Raw genomic sequence first — 27707 nt, 5'->3', positions numbered from 1 at the left:
GATATAACTATTTAGACCATTTATTAAAGTAATTTTTTTTAAAAAGGACACAGGACTGCTCTTGCCCGCCACACAAATAATTTTGAGCTGTGCAATGCCGCCACACTTTTTTTCGACCAGGTCATGTTTGAATGTCTATAACTCGTTGAATATTGCGCTTTTTCGCTTAAAAAATGGACAATATACAGGGCAAACATTATTTTAAAGGTTGACGTTAATACAATACACCTAAGTTGAAAACGGAATTAAATATACCGCGATAAACTTTCGTTTTCACATTTTTTCAACAAAATCACACTTTTAACTCGTAAATAACTCACTAAATATAGGTTACTTTTAAACGGGAATCACTAGGCATGTTCTTCGTTAATGCTACTTTTTACAGAAATAAAAATCTTTAAGATAGTTTGCATTAGCCAATTCTTGGATGGAGAATACTTACCCCAATGCAGATACCTGCAAAAATGTCGGTGAACTGTTTTGTCCGCCACGAACTGTTTTGCTCGGAACCGGTTAACGGGTGTGTATATACCCTTGCTCAGTTACGGACCCCTGTGGGATTTGTGTTTATATGTTTTCGTAGATGAAAAGCTGACATGACGTGCTAAAGCCCAGTACTTTCAAATCGTTAGAAAATGCTGAAAATTGACTACCCATTAGCAAAAAAAAAAAAAGTCAACACGCATACATTTTGACGGGGTGATCCCTGCGCGTGACCCCTGACAATCGACCAATGCAAAGCCGACTTTCGTTTTCAAGTTTAGCATGTCTACTTTCATTCTCTTTACTTCCAGAAATAGCTGAAGGTCGAGTGGCGTCATTTTCTGTGTTGTCAAAAACATACATACGCCTGGCGAGATTGTATAAAAATGTGCCCGGTGTCCTAAGGATATAGTGTATAGTCTGTACATATTGTTTTCTGTACTTCAATATATGTATTTATTATATACCTATATAAATTCTGTAAAAATTCGGCTTGTATTTCACAATTAAATATGAACAGACAGACAAAAATTCCGTATTGTACTTTAAAATTCCATATTGTACCTTCCGTATTGTATGCTGCCGGACTATTTTCATAAATATGCATGACCTGACACATTTCTATAAATAGCGCACATAAAAACTTCACTTAGTTCCATTTAATATCGATAAACTTTAAGATTTCGTTCAAGAACGAAACAAGAATCAAAATGGAAAAGGTATATAATAAAAGGGTCATTATAACCGTAGCCAGATCTGGGACTTTGTATTCGGCTCTCGTGGATTTTGCAAGGTCGGATCACACTCGGCGCTTGCGCGCCTCGTGGGATCCGATCTGGCAAAATCCACTCGAGCCGAATATTGCATCCCAGATCAAGCTACTGTTATAATAACCCTATTTTATCTTCTCAGGAAGTATGCATTTCTATGACGCATCCAGCCATGACAAAGTGGAGTTGGAGCTGAAAGACACAACAAAAAAGGACATCAAACTATTGAAAACAAGAGAGGCAGGGTGGGTGGGCAAACCCGACCAAACTTCATCGAAAGTGGGACTATCATTAATATGTATAAACTTTCATAAAATGATAACATAATCAGTTTCAGTGGTTCAAATATTGATTTCTTTATACAAACGCATTAACAGAGGTTAGAAAACCACAGCTGTACTATAATTAAGTTCTCGCTTCAACGCCAGCAGTAAAAGCTAGAAGTGCGTTGAGAGTATTCTTTTTTTACCAAAATATAACCAATTCTTAGAGCTTTCGCAAAAAATAATGATGATAGAATTAGTACGAATTTGTAAGCTTATAGTGCATTAACTAAATCTATTAAAACTATTTTTATTCAAAATATTGACACTATCGGAGACTTGCTACTTATAATACACAAAATTACTAGTTTTGTTCACGAATGTTTACGAAGAATTAAACTGTAGCATATATGTCTTGTTATGAACAAAATAAAGTTGACAGTCCCCTAATAACTGAAACGTGCACAACATGAACTTGAATGACGTCTGGCTGATCTATTTATAAACTTATTGACCTCATTTGCAACCTGCCTTATCTCTGTCCGTAGAACCAAATACTGAGATAATTATATCTATATACATATATAGTGGAGCTTTATGCAGGTTTTTATCAAAGGCATTACATAAAGAAAGAACAAAATAGGAAATGGCGTTCATAAGTAAACGCATCTTGTGCTTGGTTTTTCTCTTTGCCTATAGCAAAGCCTCGGTTTATGAGGATTATTACAAAAACAAAGAACAGAAAAGTAAGTCAATTTATTTATCTAACATCATTAATAAAATGTTGCCACTTTATAGGACTCTCCGAATTAATCCGAATTCGTATTTCCTTTATCTTTTACTTGTATTAAAAATTATCAAAATATATATATATATATATATGTTTATTTGTATGTAATCAAGTTTCATCTCACCTCGAATAAGTTTAAGATATATTCTTTATTTTGTAACATTTTGAAAAAGAAATATTATATTCCAAATAGTGAATTGTCGTTTAAAATTATTTATTGTTTGCAGTTCAGATGCGAAGGAATTTTACGACGAGAGCGCATTCTGATCCTTTATCTTCAATTCAAAAGTCCTTCTCATAAGACACCAGTACTGGTTTTCCCAGGAAGCAGACTCTAGAGTGGTTCAGATAAGCTTGAAGCCTTCATCATGATCGAGTTAAAATAAAATATTATAAACTAAACTAAACTAAATTAAAAGTACAAATTAACTGGTTGGTTTCCCAATCGAAGATGGTCTCGCCTTTATACTAAGACATTCCGCCATTACCGCCCAAACCGGAATACTCATTTTTCTTAGTCCCCCACCTTATATCTGTTAGTCTTCCACCTGCTATCTGTTAGTCTCTAATTTTATATCTGTTAGACTCCCACCTTAAATTTGTTAGTCTCCAAACTTATATCTGTTAGGCCTCAGCCGTATATCCGTTAGATTTCCACCTTATATATATGTTTGTTTTAAACCTTATATCTATTAAGTCTCCCGCCTTATATATGTTAGTCTCCCATCTGTTAGGATCCCACTTTATATCTGTTAGTCTCCCACCTTATATCTGTGAGCCTACCGCCATCCTTATATCTGTTAATCTCCCGCCCACCTTATATCTGTTAATCTTCTACTTTATATCTGTTAGTCTCCCACCTTAGATCTGTGAGCCTCCCACCTTATATCTGTTAATCTCCCACTTTATATCTGTAAGTCTCCCACTTTATATCTGTTAGTCTCCCACCTTATTATCTGTTAGTCTCCCACTTTATATCTGTTAGTCTCCCACTTTATATCTGGTAGTCTCCCACCTTGTATCCGTGAGCCTCCCACCTTATATATGTTTATCTCCCACTTTATATATGTAAGTCTCCCACTTAATATCTGTTGGTCTCCCACTTATTATCTGTTAGTCTCCTAACTGATATATGTTAATCTTCTACTTTATATCTGTTAGTTTCCAACTTTAAATCTGTTAGGCTCCCACTTTATATTTGTTAGTCTCCCACCTTGTATCTGGGAGCCTCCCACCTTATATCTGTTAATCTCCCACTTATTATCTGTTAGTCTCCCACTTTATATCTGTTAGTCTCCCACCTTATATCTATTCAACTTAGTCTCCCACTTTATATTTGTTAGTCTCCCACCTTGTATCTGGGAGCCTCCCACCTTATATCTGGTAATCTCCCACTTATTATCTGTTAGTCTCCCACTTTATATCTGTTAGTCTCCCACCTTATATCTGTTAGTCTCCCACTTTATATTTGTTATTCTCTCACCTTACATCTCCTAGTCCACTTAATATCTCCTAGACTCCCACGGTCCCACCTTACATCTCCTAGTCCACTTAATATCTCCTAGACTCCCACGGTCCCACCTTACATCTCCTAGTCCACTTAATATCTCCTAGACTCCCACGGTCTCACCTTACATCTCCTAGTCCACTTAATATCTCCTAGACTCCCACGGTCCCACCTTACATCTCCTAGTCCACTTAATATCTCCTAGACTCCCACGGTCTCACCTTACATCTCCTAGTCCACTTAATATCTCCTAGACTCCCACGGTCCCACCTTACATCTCCTAGTCCACTTAATATCTCCTAGACTCCCACGGTCCCACCTTACATCTCCTAGTCCACTTAATATCTCCTAGACTCCCACGGTCCCACCTTACATCTCCTAGTCCACTTAATATCTCCTAGACTCCCACGGTCCCACCTTACATCTCCTAGTCCACTTAATATCTCCTAGACTCCCACGGTCCCACCTAATTACATTAGGTCTCCTTCCCCTATGCCATCGAGCAGTTTTAGAAATGTTGCACTTGCTGTATCATAATCTTTCTTTTTTCTCTGTTTATTATTTGAAACACTTTCTTTTTTTAGCCCGAATTCTTTTTACTTCCTTCTACTAATAATATGGTTGACATGTATATGTTCAAGTTACGTGTTTGGCTGGCAGACAGAGAACATAGATATATCTAGATAAAGGACATTTTGTAGTGAAATACGTGTCCATAAAGACATTCAAAATGGCGCTGAATGGAAATTTGACTTTAGACAATTATCCTTTTCTTATCTATTGCCTAAATAGACTTTTATTATATAAAATGAAGTACAAAGAATTTTTTTTCAAAATAATTCTAGCATAGTTCATTTTCAGGTAAGCAATGACCACTGTCTTGTTTCAAAACTTGTTTAAACTCGTTTAAGCATTGTACATCTAGTACATTAATATTTGATCGTTTTATCGAGAAAAGAGATCTTAGTGTCATATTGCCGTCACACAGATGAAGTAGTATTCGACGTTTTTTAAATGAGCTTTAGCCCTGTCACACCAAGTTTGCGTTGATACGTTCTAGAAATGTTGCCAAACGGACTCAGACTGTATGCCAACGAAACAGACGTAGTAGCGACATTCTACAGCCTGTCTAAGAACTTTATGGACTGGCTCGGACGGGTTTGAACGGAATGGTGCTCCAGAACTTTGAGCGTGCTCATAATTTCCTGCCGATCATCCCGTCTTGCTGTAAGACGGACTGGCAACGTACTTAAAACGAGATGGACGTACTAAGTACTGAACTGCCTTACTTCGATCGTACTAGAAACGTTGTATGACGTAATGCAATCAGGCATCAATTTCAGTACTTGTGCACACCAACTGGATCCGTTTATAACTCGTTCAACCCGTTCACAGACAGACTTAACTCGACCGCGTTACATTTTAGTGCGTCGTTATTCCGTCTGAATACGATCAAAATAAAATACTAAGTTTGCAATACATTTCTAAACAGTTCTAGAGTTTGCAGTAGGTTCCTGCAACGTCAATCCCGTCTGCAGTACAATTACACAATGTAGGGTATAAAACAGGACGTTGCCGTACAGGTTCAAATTTTGGACACAAGGTTTAGCCGGAAGATGAATATTTATTTCATGCTTTTCAGTGGTTTACTGAAATATAATGGTAGATTATATCCTGGTAAACCCACAGTGAAATTTATCAAAATATAATTTTCACTGTGCCGGACTACTTTCTTCCCCCAATTGGACACCTCTCTATGTACATGTATATACATGAGGTGACAGGTTGGTTGTAGTAGCTTCCCTTTGTTTACATGTTTGTAACAACAACAACAACACCTGTCAAATCTGACGTCTGCTTTAGTATACAATCAAGATGTCTGTAGAAGAACTGGATCCAGAGGTCTTGAATGACATTTTCACAAATTTCTTTGACCAGGAGGAATATGGAGACTTTCAGGTTGCAGACAGGAACTTTAGACAAGTAGATGCTGACCAGTTTCTTAAAGAAAATGAAAATAAAAATACCCAAAAGAAGACAGAGAGTGACATGAAGTTATTCTTCTCTTTTCTGATGTCAAAAAATGAAATGAGAAAACCAGAATACATTCCCCCATATCAGCTTAATTCATTACTGTGTGAATTTATCTTGGGTGTTACCAGAAAGATGGCAGGGAATATGAGCCTACAACTTTGCGGGGCTTTATAAGCTCTGTTGACAGATATCTAAAAGCAAGTGACAGCAATGTTGCCATATTCAAGGACAGAGAATTTTCCAAAACACGAGCTGTCCTTTCAAGAAAACAGCAACAGCTGAAAGGCCAGGGACTTGGCAATAAGCCGAGAGCTGCAGAAACCATGACAGAGTCTATCATTGACCAGATGCATGAAGCCAGGACACTAGGTGACTACACTCCAAGGTCTTTGTTACACTCCATGTGGTTTGTATGCACAAACCATTTTGGAATGCGGACAGGCAAAGAATGCCGTGATCTCTGCTGGGGAGATATTCATCTTAGAATGGACGAAACTTCTGGTGAGGAGTATCTTATATATGACCAAGAGAGACAAACCAAAACCAGATCTGGTTCAAATCCACGGGACATTAGGTACGTTTCAATTGCATTTTTATTTAATGGCTTTATTACACTCCCGCAACGTCGAACATGTGATAAATAGCGGATATTACATGAGTGTCTTTTCATATTGAATTTATTAAACTCGTTGAATAAAATGATAAAATGCGAGGCTCTGCCGAGCATTTTATCAATTTTATTCAACGAGTTTAATAAATTAAATGTCGAAAGACACAAATGTAATATTCTTTTCATCACATGTTAGCTATTCATGTCGAAACATCAAAAATTCAACTTTCTTTTACTATACAAATAAGTCAATTTGTCCAGCGTCTCCTATACCGTAAACGACGTCGACGTCAAAGCTTTATTACACTAGTGTATTATCATTTTTATTTAATGGCTTTATTACACTCCCGCAAAGTCGAACATGTGATAAAGTAATTTAATTCATATACAGTAGATCTACCATAATTTTTGTGTTGTTTTTTTTCAGTGTCACTGAATGAGCACTAAAATTAGTAATTTCAAAATTTGTGTCACAAATTGAAATATCTCATTCTTCCACTGATATTTCTTTTCGGTTTATTTCATGCACAAAATGCTTTAAATATTTTGTATTTTTGATACCATCTTAAAATATCTTTAAAATTGCACAAGCTTTCCTTGTGAAAATGTGAAATCTGTGAAATAAAAAAAAAAAATATATGTGAAATCTGATATTACAGGAGTGTCTTTTCATATTGAATTTATTAAACAAGTTGAATAAAATAATAAAATGCGAGGCTCTGCAGAGCATTTTATCAATTTTACTCATCGAGTTTAAAGGCACTGACCTCCAGATTTGGATAAATAATATTTTTTCTTTCAAATTGAACTTTGGTCATATTACGAACATTAGAATATGAGTTTTTGTTTCTAAAATAATTTAAAAATCCTATTCAAGAAAAAAGATGACCGTCTCGGCAATCGAACCCCGGACAACCACGGCAATAAAGACATTTTCCCGTCTTCGTAACCAATAAAGCTATTGAGGAATTAGTGAGTTATGATTTCAAAATACAGATTTTTATAATTGAGACAGTTTACCTGGAGTAATGCGTTACAAACGCATTTCGATTTTCATCGTAAAAAGTAGAAAAAACAGCAAATTCTAATGTGTTTCCGTAACATGATATAGTTTGTCAGTAATTAAGTTTTAACCCTTCTTAAGAAATATAGCATTTATTTCCAGATATCTAAAAAATCTTTTAGTAGACTAGTAGAATGATCTGGAGGCCAGTCCCTTTAATAAACTCAATGTGGAAAGTCACAAATGTCATATTCTTTTTTCCCCACATGATAACCTTCCCTGGCGAAACATCAAAAATTCTACTTTCTTTTACTAGATTATATGAATAAGTCAATTTGACTAACGTCTCCTATACTATAAACAACGTCCACGCGTTTACTGAAATATAATGGTAGATTATTTGTAATGATAACGATAAACAACAAAACAGCTATCCAAACTGGGATTCGAACCCAGGCCTACTGCTACTTAGTAACAGCCGTCCTTCCGCTAGACTATTTGGATGCACAACTGTTGTATGTTGCTACAATCACCATTACGATTTAGAGTTTTAGACTTGCATTTTTTCTGTAAAATGTCTGTCAAAAGGTTAGAGACTGTAATAAAGATAAATGCTTTAATGATGTATAACAGTGTAAATTTCATTACTTCAGAGGTACAAAACCCAAAGCCTATGCCACTGCTGACGCCCAGAGAGATCCTGTACATCTGTACAAGCTGTACAGCCAGAAACGACCGGACGAAATGTGCAAACCTGACAGCCCATTCTTCCTTACACCAAATGATAAACCACAGAGATGCTGGTTCAAAAAAACCCCACTTGGAATAAATAAACTTTACAACATTATGAGAGACATGAAGGCTGAAGCAGGAATTGAAAATCCCAGAATAACGCCTTACAGGTGTGCATATTATACATCTATATTCTTATTTTATGCTTTTCCATGGTTTATCTAGATATAATAAATGAACAGCTGAAAATATCCTGATATAGCAACGTTTTATAAGCCTGATTTTATAGCCGATATTGTTCTGAGTTCCAAACTGAAAATTTTTCCCCCCATTTTTCTGCAAACATTTTCAATTCAGAGCTTTAAAACGACAGTTTTACTGGAATGTCAAGTACGTAAATTATAAGCCGTCATATGGATACTAAAACTTTTTCCGACAATCAAAAAAATTCAAATCTGACATCTATTGATCTTTTCTTTCCTTTTCAAATTCATTTCTGAAAAAAAGAAACACCCTAAAACTGTAAAATATCTACTTTTGAAATACCCTTACCAAAGTCATACCTGCATAAATTCAGTATATTTAAAGTAGTTTGATAACAAGAATCTTCAAGTACTTATCAGACTGTAAGCCCAGGCCTCCAGATAATTTTTCATGCAATTAGTGTTTCAATTCTTTGTTTTTTCACAACCAAATTCAATCAGTATTAGTTTTGCATCGCAAACATTTAATCTTTCTTAGTTAGTTTTTTTTTTTTTTTTTTTGCTGGAGGGAGTGCATCTATCATTTTTTGTCCGTTTTCAATGACTTTAGTAATTTTTCTGTTACGTTTTAGTATTTCGCTATTCATCATGGGCTATTTCCAACCAGAATCAATGACATTTGTTATGATGTCCGGTACAATTCCACCTGCGATTTCTTCATTAAGATTTTTTCCGTTCTTGTCATAAAATTAACCATAGAAGGACATGCACTGTCAGTTTGATGCTTTGCTCATCCTCGCTTTCTTACTGCCGACGTCATATTCGCAATTTCTTAGAAGGTGATATCATTCTAGCAAGCTAATAAATGGCACGATTAAGATTTTATCGCTGACTTGAATTAGCCGTGAAATTAAGAAAATTTTAGTAATAAGTTCCCAAACATGGTTTATCGTAGAATAACCCGTGTTTTCTGTGTTCTTATGCGTACATGTAAGAATGTATCAAGAAGGCCGTATTATTTTAAATACTGTTTCGCATAAGAACGAAAAACTCGTGTTATTCTACGATAAATCACACTTGGGAACTTGTTATTTCGATTCTAACACTACATACTAGTATCAACAGTGTAAGAAAAAAACTACTTTTTACAACCGTGCTATGCACCTGGATCGGTAACGTCACTGCACGCGAGTGGTTTATTTAAGAAATAATATATCTCATCGGTGATTTGTCGCTGAATAAATCACTGTTTGGAGTTCAGATGCGAAGGAATTATATCACGAGGGCGGAGCCCGAGTTGTATAATACTACGCAGCTGAACGACAAACACTGATTTATTCAAGAGCAAATCACTAAATGAGATGTATTATTTTGATTCTAACACGTTACCAAGGACGGGACACCTGCACTTTACCAGTACGCACATTAAATAAACACTCCCCATTTATTCTTATGGGGGCTACTGCCCCCACACCCCCGTTTTTCTGTTTTCTTTAATGAATAGATTATTGTTACAATTTATTTAAATGATTGTAACGAGCACATCCTACCTTTTACAATCCTAGCAAAAAGTGCGTACCAGTAAAGCGCATTCTAGCCCCAAGGACTTTAAAGTACATCTTTGCCGGCATTCATTAATTATTTGCCCGTTTTCAATCGGTTTCTTTCTAGCGCGCTGCTACGCCGTTTGACGCAATAATTGTGACGTCAGAACAGTGAATTGTTGTTTGATAATTCACTGATTCCAGCCTTCTTTGTTTAATAGTAAAATGAATCGGATCGTGTTAGAATGCAGAATGAGAATAACCCGAGAGCCCTCCCATGTCAGCCAACTTAGAAAAACGAACTTATGCCTGCATACTTATTCTAAAGAAAATGCACTTGTACAAAATAATTTATGCCTTCAAATAATTTCATAGGTCAATGATATGAAAATTCCATTCATTTTTTTTTCAGCTCCAGAAAACATCTGGTTCAAACTCTAAACGATGCTGGGGTCCCTGCCAACCAAATCATGCAAATTTCTGGTCACAAGAATGTGAATTCTATAAACAACTACAGTAAAATCAACAACGACCAGTCGAGAAATATTTCTAAAATACTGTCGAATCAGAGAAATGAAACCAACCTTCAAACTCAAGGAAGTGGTGCTGCCAGTGCTCCGGAGCCATGGACTGGGCCTTTCGGATCCAATCGCTCTCGCAGTCTTTTTGCAAGCAGCACTTTCCACGGACCTGTGACTTTCAATTTCCACAGTACATCTGTATCGGAAACACTGTCACAAATGTCCACAGTTAACGTAGGCCGAAGTAATGCAACTGCTGAAGAGTCCGTTTCCAACATGCTCGATTCGCCAGTTGCCACTGCCAGACCATTCAAACGAATAAGAATGATTCCAGAAAGTGACAGTGACTAACTGTAACACTCACGACACGAGAGTTTACATATAAGTCCATTTAAAATCCCACTGTTACACTGTTCGTATTGTTTCTCCAGTTATTTGTTCTAACTGTTTACCGATTGACTGAAGTAAAACAAAATGGCGGACTCGAATTTTGACAAGCGCAAGTGCGCGTATCTGCGCGTATGAATTTCACACATTGTTTGTTTAAATATATCTGAAGTTACATGAATAAAATTTTTGAAGTACCAAATATATTATTTATATCCCTTACAAATAAATTAATCTCCTTTCTTCTGTTAGACAAAACACAACCTGGACCAAATTTGTAGAACTATTTGGGACGCATAACACAGCGCTGACAGTCGTAAACAGTGGGGCTCCCTGCGGGGGAATTTTTAAAAAGTAAAACGATTTTATAAAAGAAACCACTGAATAAGCATGAAATAAACAGAAAATTTGTTTGTTTCGGTGAAAGATCGAAATTTATTTCATCTCGTGAACATCACATGTTAATATTTTCACTCGTGGCTTCGCCACTCGTGAAAATATTCATGTGATGTTCACTCGATGAAATAAATTTTCGATCTTACACCGAAACAAACAAATATCCTCTATATATTTGATTTTTGACTCTGTCGTCCTTCATCCTCGGACTTTGAGACACAGTCGTCAGAAGGTGCAGGGGACAATTAGCGTCCTCTCCACTTTTACATTCAAGGGCTGGCTCAGGATGCTCTGTATCGGCTTCCGTTGTGCAGGAACGATAAGACGTTGGGTCTTTAACTGCTTTAACACGCCGTCTTTGTTTGGCTTCACTTTTCTTAAGAAGGGTATTGATACTTGCCAATTGCTGTGCATTTTTTTATCTTGAGAGGTTGAAGGGAAAATGAGGACTGGACGAGACGTGATGGTTTTTTTATAGCCGTCGGACCAGAACGTGATCGGAATTTACATTCTGAACGTACTAGGGACTAGATGAGGACGTAATCAGAACGAGTTAAACTGTCTGTGAACGAGTTGGCCGAGTTACAAACTAGTTAGAACGTATTTCAACGTACTCGGAACGAAGTAGGGCTAGTTACGAGCTGCTTTATTCTGACTACAGACGGACTTGGAGGGGCTTGGACTGCTTACAAACGGTGTCCACACGAGGTGAACATGGCAGTTTTCCCCAAACTAAACTTACTATGTAAACGGACTTCAGACGAGATAAAGACGCGATGGGCTTATCAAAAACTGTTTATGAACTAACTACAATCGCATCACGGATATATCTGGCCAAAGTACAAACGTTCTAGCGAGATCACAGCCGGTTTTTAGATTTTTAGGACGGGTTGGGACGTTTTGAGAACTAGTTAACTTTGTTGTGATGAAGACAAGAGTCGGTAAAGACATTAATTCTGTCAAGTAGTTTCTGTTCACAAGAGTGTATACGTCAATATGGAAAACATTTAGTTCAAATATAGGTTTGAAATGGGAGTATACATTTTGTACATAGCTGTCCTACATATTGTACTACGCTATGTATTTTCAGAAACATTCTACACTGCAAAAAAAAAACCCTCATGAGTCACATTATTTCAGTTTAGTAAAAAATTATGAGCTACATTTTTATATTCAGATTCCTGCCCCTTGGGAGACTCTTCGAAGCCAAATGTGGCATTAAACATGAACTGTCAACAGCTTGTTGCTAAGAGACCAAGTATGTGTAACGACCACCAGATTGGAAAGCTGTGGTGTTGCGCTTCTTGTGGTGCCCTTAATAAAACAACTCCAGGTAGGATGATGATGTGGAGGAGGAGGAGGTGGATTATGATGATGATGACGATGATGCCAATTATTTTATTGATAATGATTATAAAAATAACGATAATATCATCATATCTTTACAACTTTATCTATCTTTTGGAAAAGGGAAAATTTCCCCCAGCATTTTACATATTTATAATAAGTCCCCATTTTTGTGCATTTTTTTGGCATAACATACACTGACACTACCAAACCTGCACTATCGAAGCTGATTTTAATTACTGATAACAGGAACGTTTCGCAGCAAATAACTGATTATAGTGTACACTTCCCGTTGCATGGGTTATAAATTCTAAGTAAGATATATGATAATATAATTTACTAAACTGCAACGGCGTCAGTTATTACTTGCACAACAAACTTTATGACTAATATAGTTTACCGCTGAAGGCACACCGTTTTGTACAATTTTAGTACTATTTTAATAATATATATACAAATACAAATTACGCATTCCGTGTCAGCTTATATTTCTATTCTATGTTAATTGTTAACCTTCTTCAGCTACATTTACTGGTCCAGCGGTCAGCGCAAATCACGATTGTCAAGCTGTCTTTGGTCCATTGTCTTACTTTTGTCAGGTCAGGTTTGAAACATTTCAGTAGTTTTTGTTTATAAGTTTTCGATAGCATGTGAATAGACATGTTTGGTTTGCATTGATTAAATATCGTTATAAATTATTTTGAACTGTAGTATTAGAAAATTATAACATGCTTGCAGTTATGGCATCAAATAGAACCAAAAAATGTATTACTAATATAAGAAAGGGCAGTCTTTTAACTTAACGATGTTTTCGTGTTTCGTTTCTAGAAAGTTTCGTTTGACTTTTTCATCATTTTTTCTTTATTGTAAGTCAGAAATAATCAAATAAAAGACAATTTTCATAAAAGGTGTTATTAATTATTGTTGCAATTGTTAATTTTCTTTTTTTTCAATTTCTTCATTTTACGATGCATCAGTTGCATTCATCTGAAATAAACCTGTGTTTGTATTTATTATAGGGAACTCAGTATTACAAGAATCAAGATTTCACTAGTGTTTGTACTCGCATGATGTGTTACAATCCTTCAACTGGTACGTGTAATCCCATTACATCTGTTGACGGTGTACCATGTGGAAATGGAAAGGTATGAATTTTACATTAAACAAACGAATAAGGAAACATAGAAAATGCAGTATATTTTTACTGGTGCGATTCTTTTCGGAGGATTATTGTAGAGTATAGATATGGATAATACATTTTAGCTGTTCATATTTATATTTAAAAATGTCAAAAGTTAGCGGCTATATATGAAGCTATATTAAATAAGCCTATTTCCACTTACTGCATTTGTGAAAATTCCTGATATAATAAGATTTTTGAAATGTTTCACTCTATTGTTTGAGACATTTTCTAGTGGTGTGTTGCTGGACAATGTGCGGCGTCTTCCTCGGCTCCAGTCGATCCAAAAGCAGGTACTGAGCTGCATTAACATCGTTACCAAAGCAATTAAGGTTGTCCGGAACCGTAATGACAGTCAACAATTTCCGTTTGATCACGTATTATACGGATATTGTTTCGACATCCAGTTTATTTTTATTAAAAGCCATATTCTAGTTATGCTACGTATTGTCCGAGGAATACCGAATTGTGAAGGATAGACGTTATAGCGGAAATTGCTGACTATTAATATGGTTCAACTACATTAATTAACTTGATAATTTTGGATGTGAATTCAGATGTATTCAAGGGTTATACCAACAATTCGTATTGATAGGGTCAAATGCAGTCGTCATTTTTCGTTAGTGTAAGCGGCAGGTTCCGCCGGTTAAATTACTGTCTTACACCCATCATGTCAAAGTAAAATGATGTGATCGGTCATTGCCATAGTGTTTGATTGGCTACAGCTGCTAGTCTTACAATAAAGGAATGTTGTGTTACCAAAATACTTTCTTAATGTGCTAGACTTGTAAAACGTTGTCTAAAGTTCTAGAATGTTAGATTAACAACATAAAATATTTCAATGCAAGAATGCAGGAATGACATCATGACAGGTAAAGTTGTTTTGATACTGGCATAGTTACTGGATGAATAATGATACTTTCTTTTATTGATAGAACACGTGACTACATTGTAGGAGCATAACTTAAAATGCTCAAAAAGTGCAAGAATAAGTTAAGCTACCATCGACTCACTCCAATGCCTAATATCAGACGTTATACAGTGTCGTAGACTGAAACTGAAAAAAACTGAAAACTGAAACTGAATAATTTGATTAAACGCCTTTTTTTATACAATGACATATTCAGTGGCGTTGTACATAATAATAATAATAATAATAACAATATTAATAATGACTCAGATCTCGCACATTGTTGCTGAACTACCGCCGGCTCACCTAAACGTTATACAGCGTCATATTTATACGGATACAGATACATATTTTACGCAAAGTTGCTGAACGATCACCGACGATAGTTTACGTCTTATGTCAGAAGTGACTCAACGTCGTATTTATTCAGACAAAAGTCAGTGAAATTTAGATCCCATTAATTTCTGACTGTACCTGAATGATAAAATAAGTATTTTATAAACCATGTGTTGTATCACCCTGTATTTCTATTTTTCTTCAGGATGTTTCTATGGAAACCAGTACGAAACGTTTTGTAAAACTAATATTGTTTACCCAAATATTGCGACCTATTGTTCACAGTATGAACAAGGATGTTGTGATATCTGCGCTAAATACAAGAATACTTCCTTGCCTAGTAAGTTACTGTTATTTCAATGCTAAACATTTACGAAACCTTGACCTTTTAGCACAATACTTTTTCTGATTTGACGGTCAAAAATGATGACAGGAATGACTGACTTTATCGGAAATTTAAGTTTTGCCTGTTAGAGGCACTGTTAACAGTATATTCGTACATTTAGAAAAACCAGCAAAATTGTCGATTATTTCATACAGTTTTAGAGCTTAAATTAATATCTATATAATTTATTAAGAGAAGTAACTTGTTTTAACCCTTAGCCTGCTGGCGGCAAGTGATTCTGCCTTTGCGACCAGTGCAGACCAAGATCAGCCTGCACATCCGTGCAGTCTGATCATGGTCTGCACTGTTCGCTATTCAGTCAGTAAATTTTTGGTAAGCACCCCTTTTAACAGTTAATGGTACTGTCCAAATTGAAAGATGGACCTGTCCTATTTAGAAATTTAGCAGGCTAAGGGTTAAATATGGTATGCTTATTTTAGATTTCAAAATACTAATTTAAAATAACACACTTAAGTAGTTACTATTTCTTTTGATTTTTAAAACTCTCATGGTTATTATTTGCCTTTGAGAGCAATATAACTACATGTTTATCCAGGCGGATGTCAGTATGGAGACAAAACTCCAGATGTTTGTTCCCAGAAAATTAAAGATAACACCATCAAGGCATACTGCAAAAGCAATGAAGCAGATTGTTGCCAAACCTGTTCAGAGCTAAAAGACAATACAAATAATGGTACGTAGTTGTTACACCTGTCAATGCATACCCGGATAAGCAGTCATGGCAACGCCGATCACAAACGCAGGTACGTAGTCATGAGAACTCTGAATTTATACCTGGGCAAGCAGTCATGGAAACACAAATCACAAATACAGGTACGAAGTCATGAGAACTCTGAATTTATACCTGGGCAAGCAGTCATGGAAACACAAATCACAAATACAGGTACGAAGTCATGAGAACTCTGAATTCATACCTGGGCAAGCAGTCATGGAAACACAAATCACAAATACAGGTACGAAGTCATGAGAACTCTGAATTTATACCTGGGCAAGCAGTCATGGAAACACAAATCACAAATACAGGTACGTAGTCATGACAATTCTCAACGCATACTCGGGTAAGCAGTCATGGCAAACCGATCGCAAACTCAGGTACATTTTCACAACAACTCTCACGCATCCTCGGGTAAGTATTCAACGCAAACAGGTCGGAAATTCAGGTACATAGTAATGACAATTCCCATCGCATACTCGGGTAAGCAGTCATGGCAAACCGATCTCAAGCTCATGTATATATTCATGACAATGCTCAAAGCATACTCGGGTAAGCATTCGTGGCAAACCGATTGCAAAATCAGGTACGTAGTCATGACAGATTTCAACGCATACTCGGGTAAGCAGACATGGCAACACCAATGAAAACTCTGACACGTAGTCATGAGAACTCACAAAGCATACTCGGGTAAGCAGTCATGGCAACCCGATTGCAAACTTAGGAACGTAGTCATGACAACTATCAACGCATACTCGGTCAAGCAGTCATGGAAGACTGATCTCAATTCAGGTAGGTAGTCATGACAGCTCTCAAAGCATCCTCGGATAAGCATTCAACGCAAACCGGTCGCAAATTCAGGTATGTAGCCATGACACGACGCATACTCGGAAAAGCATTCAAGACAACGCCGATCGCAAACTCAGGTACGTAGTCATGACAACTCTCAACGCTCACCCGGGTAAACATTAAAGACAACACCGATCGCAAAAATCTTAATGCAACGGTATGTAGCCATGGCAACTCTGAAAGACGAATACAATCAAGACAATGCCGATCGCAAACTTAGGTACGTGTTCATGACAACCCTCAACGCATATCCGGGTAAGCAGTCATGACAAACCGATTGCAGACTCAGGTACGTGGTCATGACAACTCCCAACGCATCCTCGGATAAGTATTCAACGCAAACCGGTCGCAAATTCAGGTATGTAGCCATGACACGACGCATACTTGCATAAGCATTCAAGACAACGCCGATCGCAAACTCAGGTACGTAGTCATGACAACTTTCAACGCTCACTCTGGTAAGCATTAAAGACAACACCGATCGCAAAAATCTGAATGCAATGGTAGGGCATGTTACTGCTTTGTCCGCCCAGTTATCTCAATTTAGCGATAGACGATTGTTCTACCGGATGATTTGATAAATGTTCTACGTTAGAAGTCACAGATTTTTCTATCTCCGATGTTAACTTACTTGCAGGAAAAGAAACTAGTACTTGTATACAAAAAAGTGCATTTTAACCGTTCAATACTTTAACACAAACTTCGAAAAACATTGTGAAAACAATAAAATAAACATTCTGTTATCTTGCTTCAGCTTGCCCTTACGGAGATTTTGACGTAGCTAAGTGTAAGCAGTTAATGAACGACAGTATAGGACCAGGAAACTGTTACAGCCAGAGCCGGCAACAAGAGTGTTGTGACACGTGCACGGAGTATTACAATGCTTCTAGAACAGGTTTGTAAACACAAGACGTTCTACGTCATTTCTGTTTACGCGCGTCTGTTTCCCGCGCTGATATTTAGATGTATTAGAAAATGCGTGTTTCAACGTAAATAAGCGAAATGTTTAAAGGAAACTTGTTTGTTTTTCATACATATGGAATAGTACTACCTCGCAGTGAAACTTTTACATTTGTATAACAATTGACTGATTTCTTGTTGGGATATAGTAGATTAATGTTTCTCGACAACAAAAAATTAATACACAATATTCAAATAGATCGGCAAATCAGTATCACTCACAATGTACCTGATTTGGAATATATCTTTCTAGAAATTACCAGTTTTTCACTGGAAAGCATCAAATAAATTAGATCTAAATTACCTACTTGAGAGATTGCTTGCTGCATTAAATTTCTGATCAGCTGAGTTTCGCTGTAAAGTTAATTTATAACTGATATTTAAGGATGCGTGTACGGAGATCATTGGAAAGATTACTGCGCTCAGAATGTAGTCCCGCCGAATGTTGCTGATGTATGTAGTAGGTATGCTGACAAATGTTGCGGAACATGTAAAGAATATGAAGAAACTGGACACCCAGGTACATACCTCTCAACACTATCTATTTAGGTGTTGTCTATAGAAGGGCTTGTCTATAATGTCTTTTTTACCTTTAAATCTGAAATCAGTTGTGCTGTAAAACCCGGTTTTGATCAGATACAAAAGGCCTTCTTCTTGAAATCGTATATTATATTTGTCGATGCTGTGTCATTTATATGCAAGCAATTACAAGACAAAATAGCGCTCAGACAAACGGTTGTGTTTAGTACGTCTCTTTCCTCTGTAATATATCATTTCACATAGTTATTGAATTCGAATATTTAAGAAGACCTTTTTCACTCTTTCCGTTGAACTGCTTTACAGCGATGTCATATGTACGGAACCTACTAAACTATAAGCCTCTCTTAAATTTAGGTTGTAGATATGGAGACAGAGACCCGGTATCATGCAAGGCTTTGATGGACTCCGATCTTGGAACAGCCAATTGTTACAACATTGTACACCAGACGCAATGTTGTGCCACATGCGAAAATATCAAAGATCCTTCAACGCCAGGTATTCATGTTTTACTTAAAATAAGCATGTTTGTTGAAGAAATATGCACGTCTTTAAAATCAGCAGGCCCAGCCTGAAACCGTTTCATTTTTGAAGCTTTAACTTAATGTGTAGACATGCTTAAATTCATTTTGTATTCGTTCCAATATTTAATAGAATGCACGGATTTGTATACAAAACTGTCTTCCAAAGAATGTGTTTGTCTGTAATTCTTTTAAAAAATGGCACCCATCAGTTAAAATTTACATGTTTGAAAAATTACGCTGTATGTGTCTACGCAGGATGTGTCTATGGTGATACGAAACCTACTAACTGCGACCAGAAATTCAACGACTCTCGCGCTGAAGGCAACTGCTATGATTTACAAACCCAAATTGAATGTTGCAGATCTTGTGCTAACGCAAGAAATGACTCGCGTGGAGCAGGTACGGTACCATAATATTAAGACAACTGTACGAAATGTGATCGATCAAATTCTGTGTTAGATACTGTTCTAGCGGGCATACAGATCGACTATTAGGTCTGACATACTTTCATTTACCTCTTTAGATTTAAGAAATAATTTATAGCAAAAGAGTGTTTTAACACTATTTATGCACGATGGGCGGTTATACGTCGGGCGTAATAATTTCACGATGGCGCAGCCCGAGCGAAATTATTTGTACGACGTATTACCGCCCGAATGTATAAATAGTGTTCAAACACTCTTTTGCTATAAATTATTTCGATTCTAATATATCCTTAATCTAAAACAGTAAATAAAATATAGTAGCGCTCTTTCTTGGTCGCAACAAAAGCTTTGACGTCACCGCACGTTAACGTGACGTCATTCTAGCGTAAGAGTGCTTTAACAGAGACAAGTCTTAACCTTGTGAAAATTTACACATTGAACCGGATCCAAAATCTCGTCACAGAGTGAAAATAAACACATCTAACCTTATCAAATATTTGGTACTCCGCGTACCTTTGCCCTAGCGGTATTGATTACAAAACTGGTTGAAGTACGCCTGAATGATTTGAGCTATACATGAGAGATTTTTAGCGAGTCATTACTAGCGACGACATCGCACGATTTTACAAAGCCATGTAAAAGTTTTTTTAGTCATATTCAAAATCGAAATTGTTAGATACAGAGTTAAGTTGTATAATTTGCACGCTTATACATTACTTTATAATCTTTCACGACGATATAAGATAATACTTGTTTTACGTAAACGTATATTTAGTTAAAGTAAGAAATGTTACTCTCAGAGGTTTTGCAAGAATGAGACCCAACATTCAGTGGTACTAGACAGTCGCTTACAAGCGATGACAAATGGGTACAGGTTTCCAGAGTTGTTCTCAAAATAAATATAAAAAGAAAAGAATTACAAATATGAAATACAAAACTGAGTTTTATTTCTGGTTTTTCCTGTGCGAGTCGACCACGTTTTGCAAAACATCAAAGTCCATGTCGTTTGTTATCAAGTTATAGTTTATTTAAACTATAGTTAACAGTAGACTGGTTATTTCAGTATAGATATACATGTTAATATATAAACAGATATGTGTATTTCAACTATGATTAATTTAAGAAATAATTTATGGCAAAAGAGTGTTTTAACACTGTTTATGCACGATGGGCGGTTATAAGTCGGGCGTAATAATTTCACGAGGGCGCAGCCCGAGTGAAATTATTTGTACGACGTATTACCGCCCGAGTGTATAAATAGTGTTAAAACACGGTTTTGCTATAAATTATTTCGATTCTAATTTCTTTCTTGGTCGCAACAAAAACATTGACGTCACCGCATGTTAACGTGACGTCATTCTAGGGTAAGAGTGTTTTAACAGAGAAAAGCGTATTAGAATATGTTATATAAATGTGAAATAGTTTTGTTCATGCCGAAATGTCATGTTGTATTTCACCTCACATAATCTCTAAATACAGGCGTCTCGCAAACCGCAGTGAGCGTTTGTTATTATTTTGAAAGGGTAAAGTTAGGACTTTCTCTTTACCTTGTGAGAAGATTATAAGATTCTTTCACTAGTTGTAGGTGCAGATGGGAATGTCTGGCTCGAGGGTAACTGTTTAAGCGGTAACGAGGCTCATGCCGAGTTACCGCGTTAACAGTTACCCGAGAGCAAGATATTCCCATCTGCACCTACAGCCAGTGATTGAATCTTTTTCTTGCATGCCATATTCAAAAAATAATAGTAAAAATAAATTAAAACAAATGATTTTCTTATAGCACATTTTTCTTATAGTAGCGTACTAACAAAGCGCGGGAACTTTACGGCCGTAAACAGGAAGTACATCATGACGTTACAAAGTCGAAAACAACGTAATAGTTCCGGTTTTGTTTTATCATCTGCATTGAAACGTTATGTTATTTCCGTAAAATGACGTTTTTTTTAATCGAGATATATAAGGAACAAGGAGAAACTATCAAGGTATTTTATTTTTATCCCGTTTTACGTAAAACATTATTATTACTACACAAATCTTCTGTACAATATATAGTTCGGTATACGTCATTTACAGCACGAGAGTCATCTTACACCCCGGGGTGTAAGATGGAGTTTTTCCAGCACCGGTGAAATCACCAGAAATCCCAGTCTGGTATGCAAGAAACATTTAATCTGATCCGAAATCTCTTCACCTTGTAAAAACAGACACACATTTCACATGATCCAAACTCTCTTTTCATTGTATAAGTAGAAACATTTAACCTGATCCAAAATTTCTTTACATTGTAAAAGTAGACCCATTTAAACTGACCCAAAATCTCTTCACAACGTGAAAATAGACACACCTGACATGATTTAAAATTCCTTCCCCTTGTGCAAATAGACACAGCTAACTGAACCTATTATGATTATTCAGGATGCGAATACGGAGACAGAAACAAAGCATTTTGTGCTGCTAATATCAAAGGCAAGTCGTCGGCCTTCTTGTGCTTCTCATACGAAGACCAGTGTTGTGAGACATGTGCTAAATACAAAGTTTCAGATCATCCGGGTAAGACATTCTATATAGTAATACATGTTCACTGTGGTAAAACATTCTATATAGTAATACATGTTCACTGTGGTAAGACATTCTATAAAGTAATACATGTTCACTGTGGTAAGACATTCTATAAGGTAATACATGTTCACTGTGGTAAGACATTCTATAAAGTAATACATGTTCACTGTGGTAAGACATTCTGTAATACATGTTCACTGTGGTAAGACATTCTATATGGTAATACATGTTCACTGTGGTAAGACATTCTATAAAGAAATACATGTTCACTGTGGTAAGACATTCTATATGGTAATACATGTTCACTGTGGTAAGACATTCTATATGGTAATACATGTTCACTGTGGTAAGACATTCTATATGGTAATACATGTTCACTGTGGTAAGACATTCTATATAGTAATACATGTTCAGTGTGGTAAAACATTCTATATAGTTATGCAATTCACTGTGCAAACTTACAGCCCAAGTTTCAGTTCACCTCGGTAAGACAGTCTATACCTTAATGATCAATGAACAAAATGATAGGCTGCGTTTCAAGTCATCCTAGTATGACAGTGTTTAAATCAATTTACTGTTATTTTCATGTCATTATGTCTAATAAATGTCGGTAGATATAAGCTGGTACTACGAGTTTCTTTCATCATTATTTTCATCATTATTCATTCGTCATTATATAAAAAATTAATTAAAATATAAAGACAATACTCATTCCTTCAAGAAAAAAATGCTGTAAATGTATTAATCGGAAATGTATTGTTTCAAAAATGTCTTCTAAATCACCGAAAGGTTTAAATATCCGAGATACTTCAAACTTGATAAATATGTCACTTTAATATAAATAGAGCGATATTTAAAAGTTCGCGAAATTATTTGGCCAGGTAATACACGGCTACTAAACGCTAACGCCACCACCAAATTGTGGTGATAAGGAAAAGAGCTATCGACATTTCCGTGGTGCAGCTATCGCCCGTTCCTACTTGTAAACAAGTGAGTAAATTTTACATTTTATCTGATACTTTTATTGATAGAACTTTTTTCGAAAATCGGAGAATGTAGTTCCGTGTAACAACACTTTAACTACAGGTTGGCTGTAATTTCATTAAAATATTATGCAAATTGTGGTGCCAGGAGCTTTTCTCCCGAATCTGACAGTGACACAGTGATTTTTATATCGGCCAGTATTCGAGCACCATTCCGTGTAACAACACTTTAACTACAGGTTGGCTGTAATTTCATTAAAATATTATGCAAATTGTGGTGCCAGGAGCTTTTCTCCCGAATCTGACAGTGACACAGTGATTTTTATATCGGCCAGTATTCGAGCACCATTCCGATGAATAGACAGACTGTAAGAACATACCTGCATATTCAAATGGTGTAGAAATGAATTACACGTATTCCCACACACCAAAAAATGACGAAAAACATAGTAAAAAGAAAAAAAAACACCACTATTTTTTGAAAGTGGTGGCGCTATCACTCTAGGAAGGTAGTGGTGGCGCTATACAGTAGTGGTGGCGCTGTTATGGCTAATATATTCAATTTTAATGTATAAAAAATCCCACAGCGGAGCTTTATATGGTTGTTGAAATCGAGGACTTGAATTAATTGTAAAATTTCTTTCTGTTACAATGTAAATACGTAGATCTTTCAATTTACCTGAGCGGTCTAGCGGTGCCACTTGAGATTATTATTTACCTTTACAATGTGATAAATTTTGTGAAAAGATGCTTTGGACAATGGACCGAAACCGACAAACATGACAGCAGACTCGGTTTGGTCGTGCATGAATTGAAATGAGATATGTATCATCCCTCACGTCTTCTACCAGTAAAATCAAAAGATTACAGTGTGTCTTTAAAACTATTTTATATTTGAGAGAGAATTTTGGTGAGGACTATTTTTCTAATTCACACGTTAAAACTGATTTATCCTGGACACAAATCTTTGTTTAAAATAAATGTATTGCTACTATTTTTCTTGACTGAATTAAAAGTACATGTTTGTATTTAAGTAGAATATTTAAGGTTAGAAATAATTCTACATTAACATTTTAAATAAAGGAAAGTATTTACTTTGACTACAAAAATCTCAAGGGTCTGTGAGTATTTTGTTCTTTTTTTTCTTTTGTGTATGTGTGTGTATGTGTGTGTGTGTGTTCGGGTTTAACGTCTTTTTCCAAACAATTTCTGTCATATAAACGACGGTCTCTACTTGTAGCAGTGAGCACAATGTCCAACTTTACAGTGCTGCCTCACTGGAATATCACGTCGTAGACACGTGGCATGATACCCCACCCAGTCACATTATACTGACACCGCGCTTACCAGTCCTAGCACTATCCTCTTAATGCTTAGCGCCAAGCGAGGAAGCTTCTAGTACCATATTTTCCGTCTTTGGTATGACGCGGCTGGGGTTCGAACCCACGACTTTCCGCACTCGAAGCGGACGTTCTACCAATAGGCTACCGAGGCAGTTTGTTTTTTTTTTGACAGAGGATGTTTCATAAGGGTAAATAACCTATGATCGTGTTTTTCATTCTTTAATAGCATAATTCCTTGCAGGAAAATTACCAATTAGAGAATATTGGTGTTTGTTTTGTTCCGGATGTGTCAGCAGTTCGTATTATTGAATGCCGTAACAGCGCCACCACTACTGTATAGCGCCATCACTAGAGTTATAGCGCCACCACTTTTAAAAATCCTGGTATATTTCTTCTAACCCAAGATTCTATTATTCATGGTGTGTGCGTATATAATTATTTATCATTTCTACACCATTTGCATATGAGGTATGTTCTTACAGTGTGTCTATTCATCAAAATAGTGCTCGAATACTGGCCGATATAAAAATGTGTCACTGTCAGATTCGGGAGAAAAGTTCCTGGCACCACAATTTGCATAATATTTTAATGAAATTACAGCCAACCTGTAGTTTAAGTGTTGTTACACGGAACTACATTCTCCGATTTTCGAAAAAAGTTCTATCAATAAAAATATAAGATAAAATGTAAAATTTACTCACTTGTTTACAAGTAGGAACGGGCGATAGCTGCACCACGGAAATGTCGATAGCTCTTTTCCTTTTCACCACAATTTGGTGGTGGCGCTAGCGTTTAGTAGCCGTGTAATACGGCATTGAAAACGATATGATGTTTTGAAAATTACTGGTAGTAGTATGAAATAATCTTTATAACTTAGAATGCAAGTATGGCGACAAGAACCCTGTCAACTGCAAGTTCCAGATCTCGAACGGGCCCGCAGCATTAACCAGGTGTCCTACATTAGGTATTTCTGCAATTTTCAGATTATCTCCTAAAAACACATATCCCTTATGTGCACAAAAATCAAAGATGGAATTTTCTACTGTTCAAATTACATATTTAGAATGTAATCGTTTACTATAATTTTAAGTAACGTACTAGATAGTTTTAAGGTAGTTCTGCACATTTGAATCGAGATTTTTTTTAACAATGTAGATTTTAATTAAACTCTGATTTTTTCAAAACTTTAGAATATACTAAGAAAATTCAGCAAAAAAAGGGTAGGGTCGTGTACTTGATTTTTTGCTAGACTGATTTGAAAAATTGGGACCTCACACATTTTTTCATAATGGGAGTCTATAGGAAAGTCACAGGTTTCATAACATTTTTGCGAACAGAAGTTTTTCTACAATGTAGATTTCGATGAAACTTCTCACAGTCGTAAATAAACATATAACCTTTAATGTGGTGAAATAAAATGTATAGATCCGCGTGCTTAATTTTGAGATATTTGACCATAATTAAAGCGAACCGCACTTTTCAAGCTAATTTCAAGACATTATTTTGAATTATTTAACGTTTTAGATGTATCAATATCATATTTAAACTTAAGAAAGATAGTAATAGTGTCATTGTAATAACTTTACTCACAGGTTGCCATTAATTCATAAAATGAGTTTCATATCCGTACGCCGAATCGGCTTTATTCTACGTTTTCCGGATAAATGACGTTACGCCATAATTTCCGGTTTATCAGACGTGCTGAACTACCTTAAGTTTATATATGGTATATTGCATTTTATTAGTTTGATGCTTTATTGTACCCCCCGAACAACGAAGCTGTAAAGTGGGGAGGGGGTGGATACTGGTTTCAGGTTGTCTGTCCGTCTTTCCGTCTGTCTGTCTGTCTGTAGACACAATCTTGTGCGCACCAACACTCCTCATCCCCTTGACACAATTTAATGAAACTTCACACAAGTGGTCAGTAACAACAGTAGCTGTGCATGGTGCATGTTAGGTTCTTTCAGAAAAAAAATGTAGAGTTATGGGACTTTGTTTTTGTTACTATACTATATACATAGAGTCTGCATATGTAATCTTGTGCGCGCTAAATCTCCTGAACCCATGCACACAATTTAATGAAACTTCACACAAGTGATAAGTAGTAACCCTGGTTGTGCATGGTGCATGTTAGGTTCTTTCAGAAGAATATTCTGCACAGTTATGGGACTTTGTTTTTTGTTAATATACTATATTCACACAGTCTGCATATGCAATCTTGTGCGCGCCAAATCTCCTAAACCCTTGCACACAATTTAATGAAACTTCACACAAGTGATCAGTACCAACCCTAGTTGTGCATGGTGTATGTTACGTTCTTTTAGTTACATATTCTGTAGAGTTATGGGACTTTGTTTTTTGTTACTATACTATATACATAGAGTCTGCATATGCAATCTTGTGCGCGCTTATTCTCCCGAACCATTGCACACAACTGAATGAAACTTCACACAAGTGATCAGTACCAACCTTACTTGTGCATGGTGCAAGTTAGGTTCTTTCACAAAAATATTCTGCAGAGGTATGTGACTTTGATTTGTGTTACTATACTATATACATAGAGTCTATATACATACAGTCCACATAATTATGCAATCTTGTGAGCGTCAGATTGCAATGTACAGTGTCAGTGCGTGAGGGGAGTACATTCATCACCTTCAGTGATAGCTCTAGTTATAACAACTAGGGCTTAAGATATGTAACCTTATTCTCCTTACTCTTCGTAGACAAAAAAAGAACATTTTGAATATATTGCCATGGTATTCATGCTAAAATCTCGTTATGACGGTCGGCACTTTGTTGACAAACGATTACGAGCCAATGGTCCTCTGTACCAGACTCGCACTCGAATGGAATTAAATGAGCCGCGCCATGAGAAAACCAACATAATGGCTTTGCGACCAGCTAACGGTTTCTCTAATTGAAATAGGCTTTGAAAGCGAACAACATGAGTCCTGACCAGACTGCGCGGATGCGCAGGCTGGTCTGGATCCATGCTCGTCGCAAGCCCGCTATGTTGGGTTTCTCATGGCGCGGCTCAAATTCCAATTTCATAATGAGTTAATGAGTTCACTACCTTATATTGATTTTATTGCAAGGTTTGGACTGCTGTGAGACATGCAGCCGACTTGGCCACCCTGGGCCCGGTGGAAAAATCTACAGTGACAGTGACTCTGTTGTCGGATAATGCTTCGTTGACGCCGCAAGCCAGTGAAATGTCTGCATAATTATGTTCTTCATGCATAAATAGAGCAATAAAAGTTTGTTAAAAAGTGCTAATGTTATACTGAAATCTATTGTGAACTAATATGTGTATTTTTAAAGACAGATCAGTGTAGAAATTAATGGGGTTTTTTCCCCAGTTTTTTCAAGCGCTTCCATTTACTAAAAGAT

At 36.4% G+C, this 27707-nt stretch overlaps 2 protein-coding genes across 2 annotated transcripts; both read left to right on the top strand.

Annotated features, from left to right (window-relative positions):
- The first annotated feature begins 8081 nt into the window (after nt 1-8081).
- Nucleotides 8082-11383, top strand: LOC123528781 (uncharacterized). The gene is made up of 2 exons (XM_053550790.1): nt 8082-8362; nt 10352-11383. The coding sequence occupies exons 1-2, from the start codon at nt 8205-8207 to the stop codon at nt 10809-10811; spliced, it is 618 nt and encodes a 205-aa protein (XP_053406765.1). The 5' UTR covers nt 8082-8204; the 3' UTR covers nt 10812-11383.
- A 1039-nt stretch (nt 11384-12422) lies between these two features.
- Nucleotides 12423-27589, top strand: LOC123546427 (uncharacterized). The gene is made up of 13 exons (XM_053550789.1): nt 12423-12576; nt 13113-13189; nt 13610-13735; nt 14006-14063; nt 15222-15356; nt 15958-16095; nt 17738-17878; nt 18329-18463; nt 18838-18978; nt 19260-19403; nt 21845-21979; nt 25192-25278; nt 27413-27589. The coding sequence occupies exons 1-13, from the start codon at nt 12468-12470 to the stop codon at nt 27499-27501; spliced, it is 1515 nt and encodes a 504-aa protein (XP_053406764.1). The 5' UTR covers nt 12423-12467; the 3' UTR covers nt 27502-27589.
- Nucleotides 27590-27707: the final 118 nt, after the last annotated feature.

Source organism: Mercenaria mercenaria, chromosome 9 (genome assembly GCF_021730395.1).
Source record: "Mercenaria mercenaria strain notata chromosome 9, MADL_Memer_1, whole genome shotgun sequence".
NCBI lineage: Eukaryota > Metazoa > Mollusca > Bivalvia > Venerida > Veneridae > Mercenaria > Mercenaria mercenaria.
The sequence above is the reverse complement of the archived record's forward strand: the minus strand, read 5'-3'. Positions and strand labels throughout refer to the sequence as shown.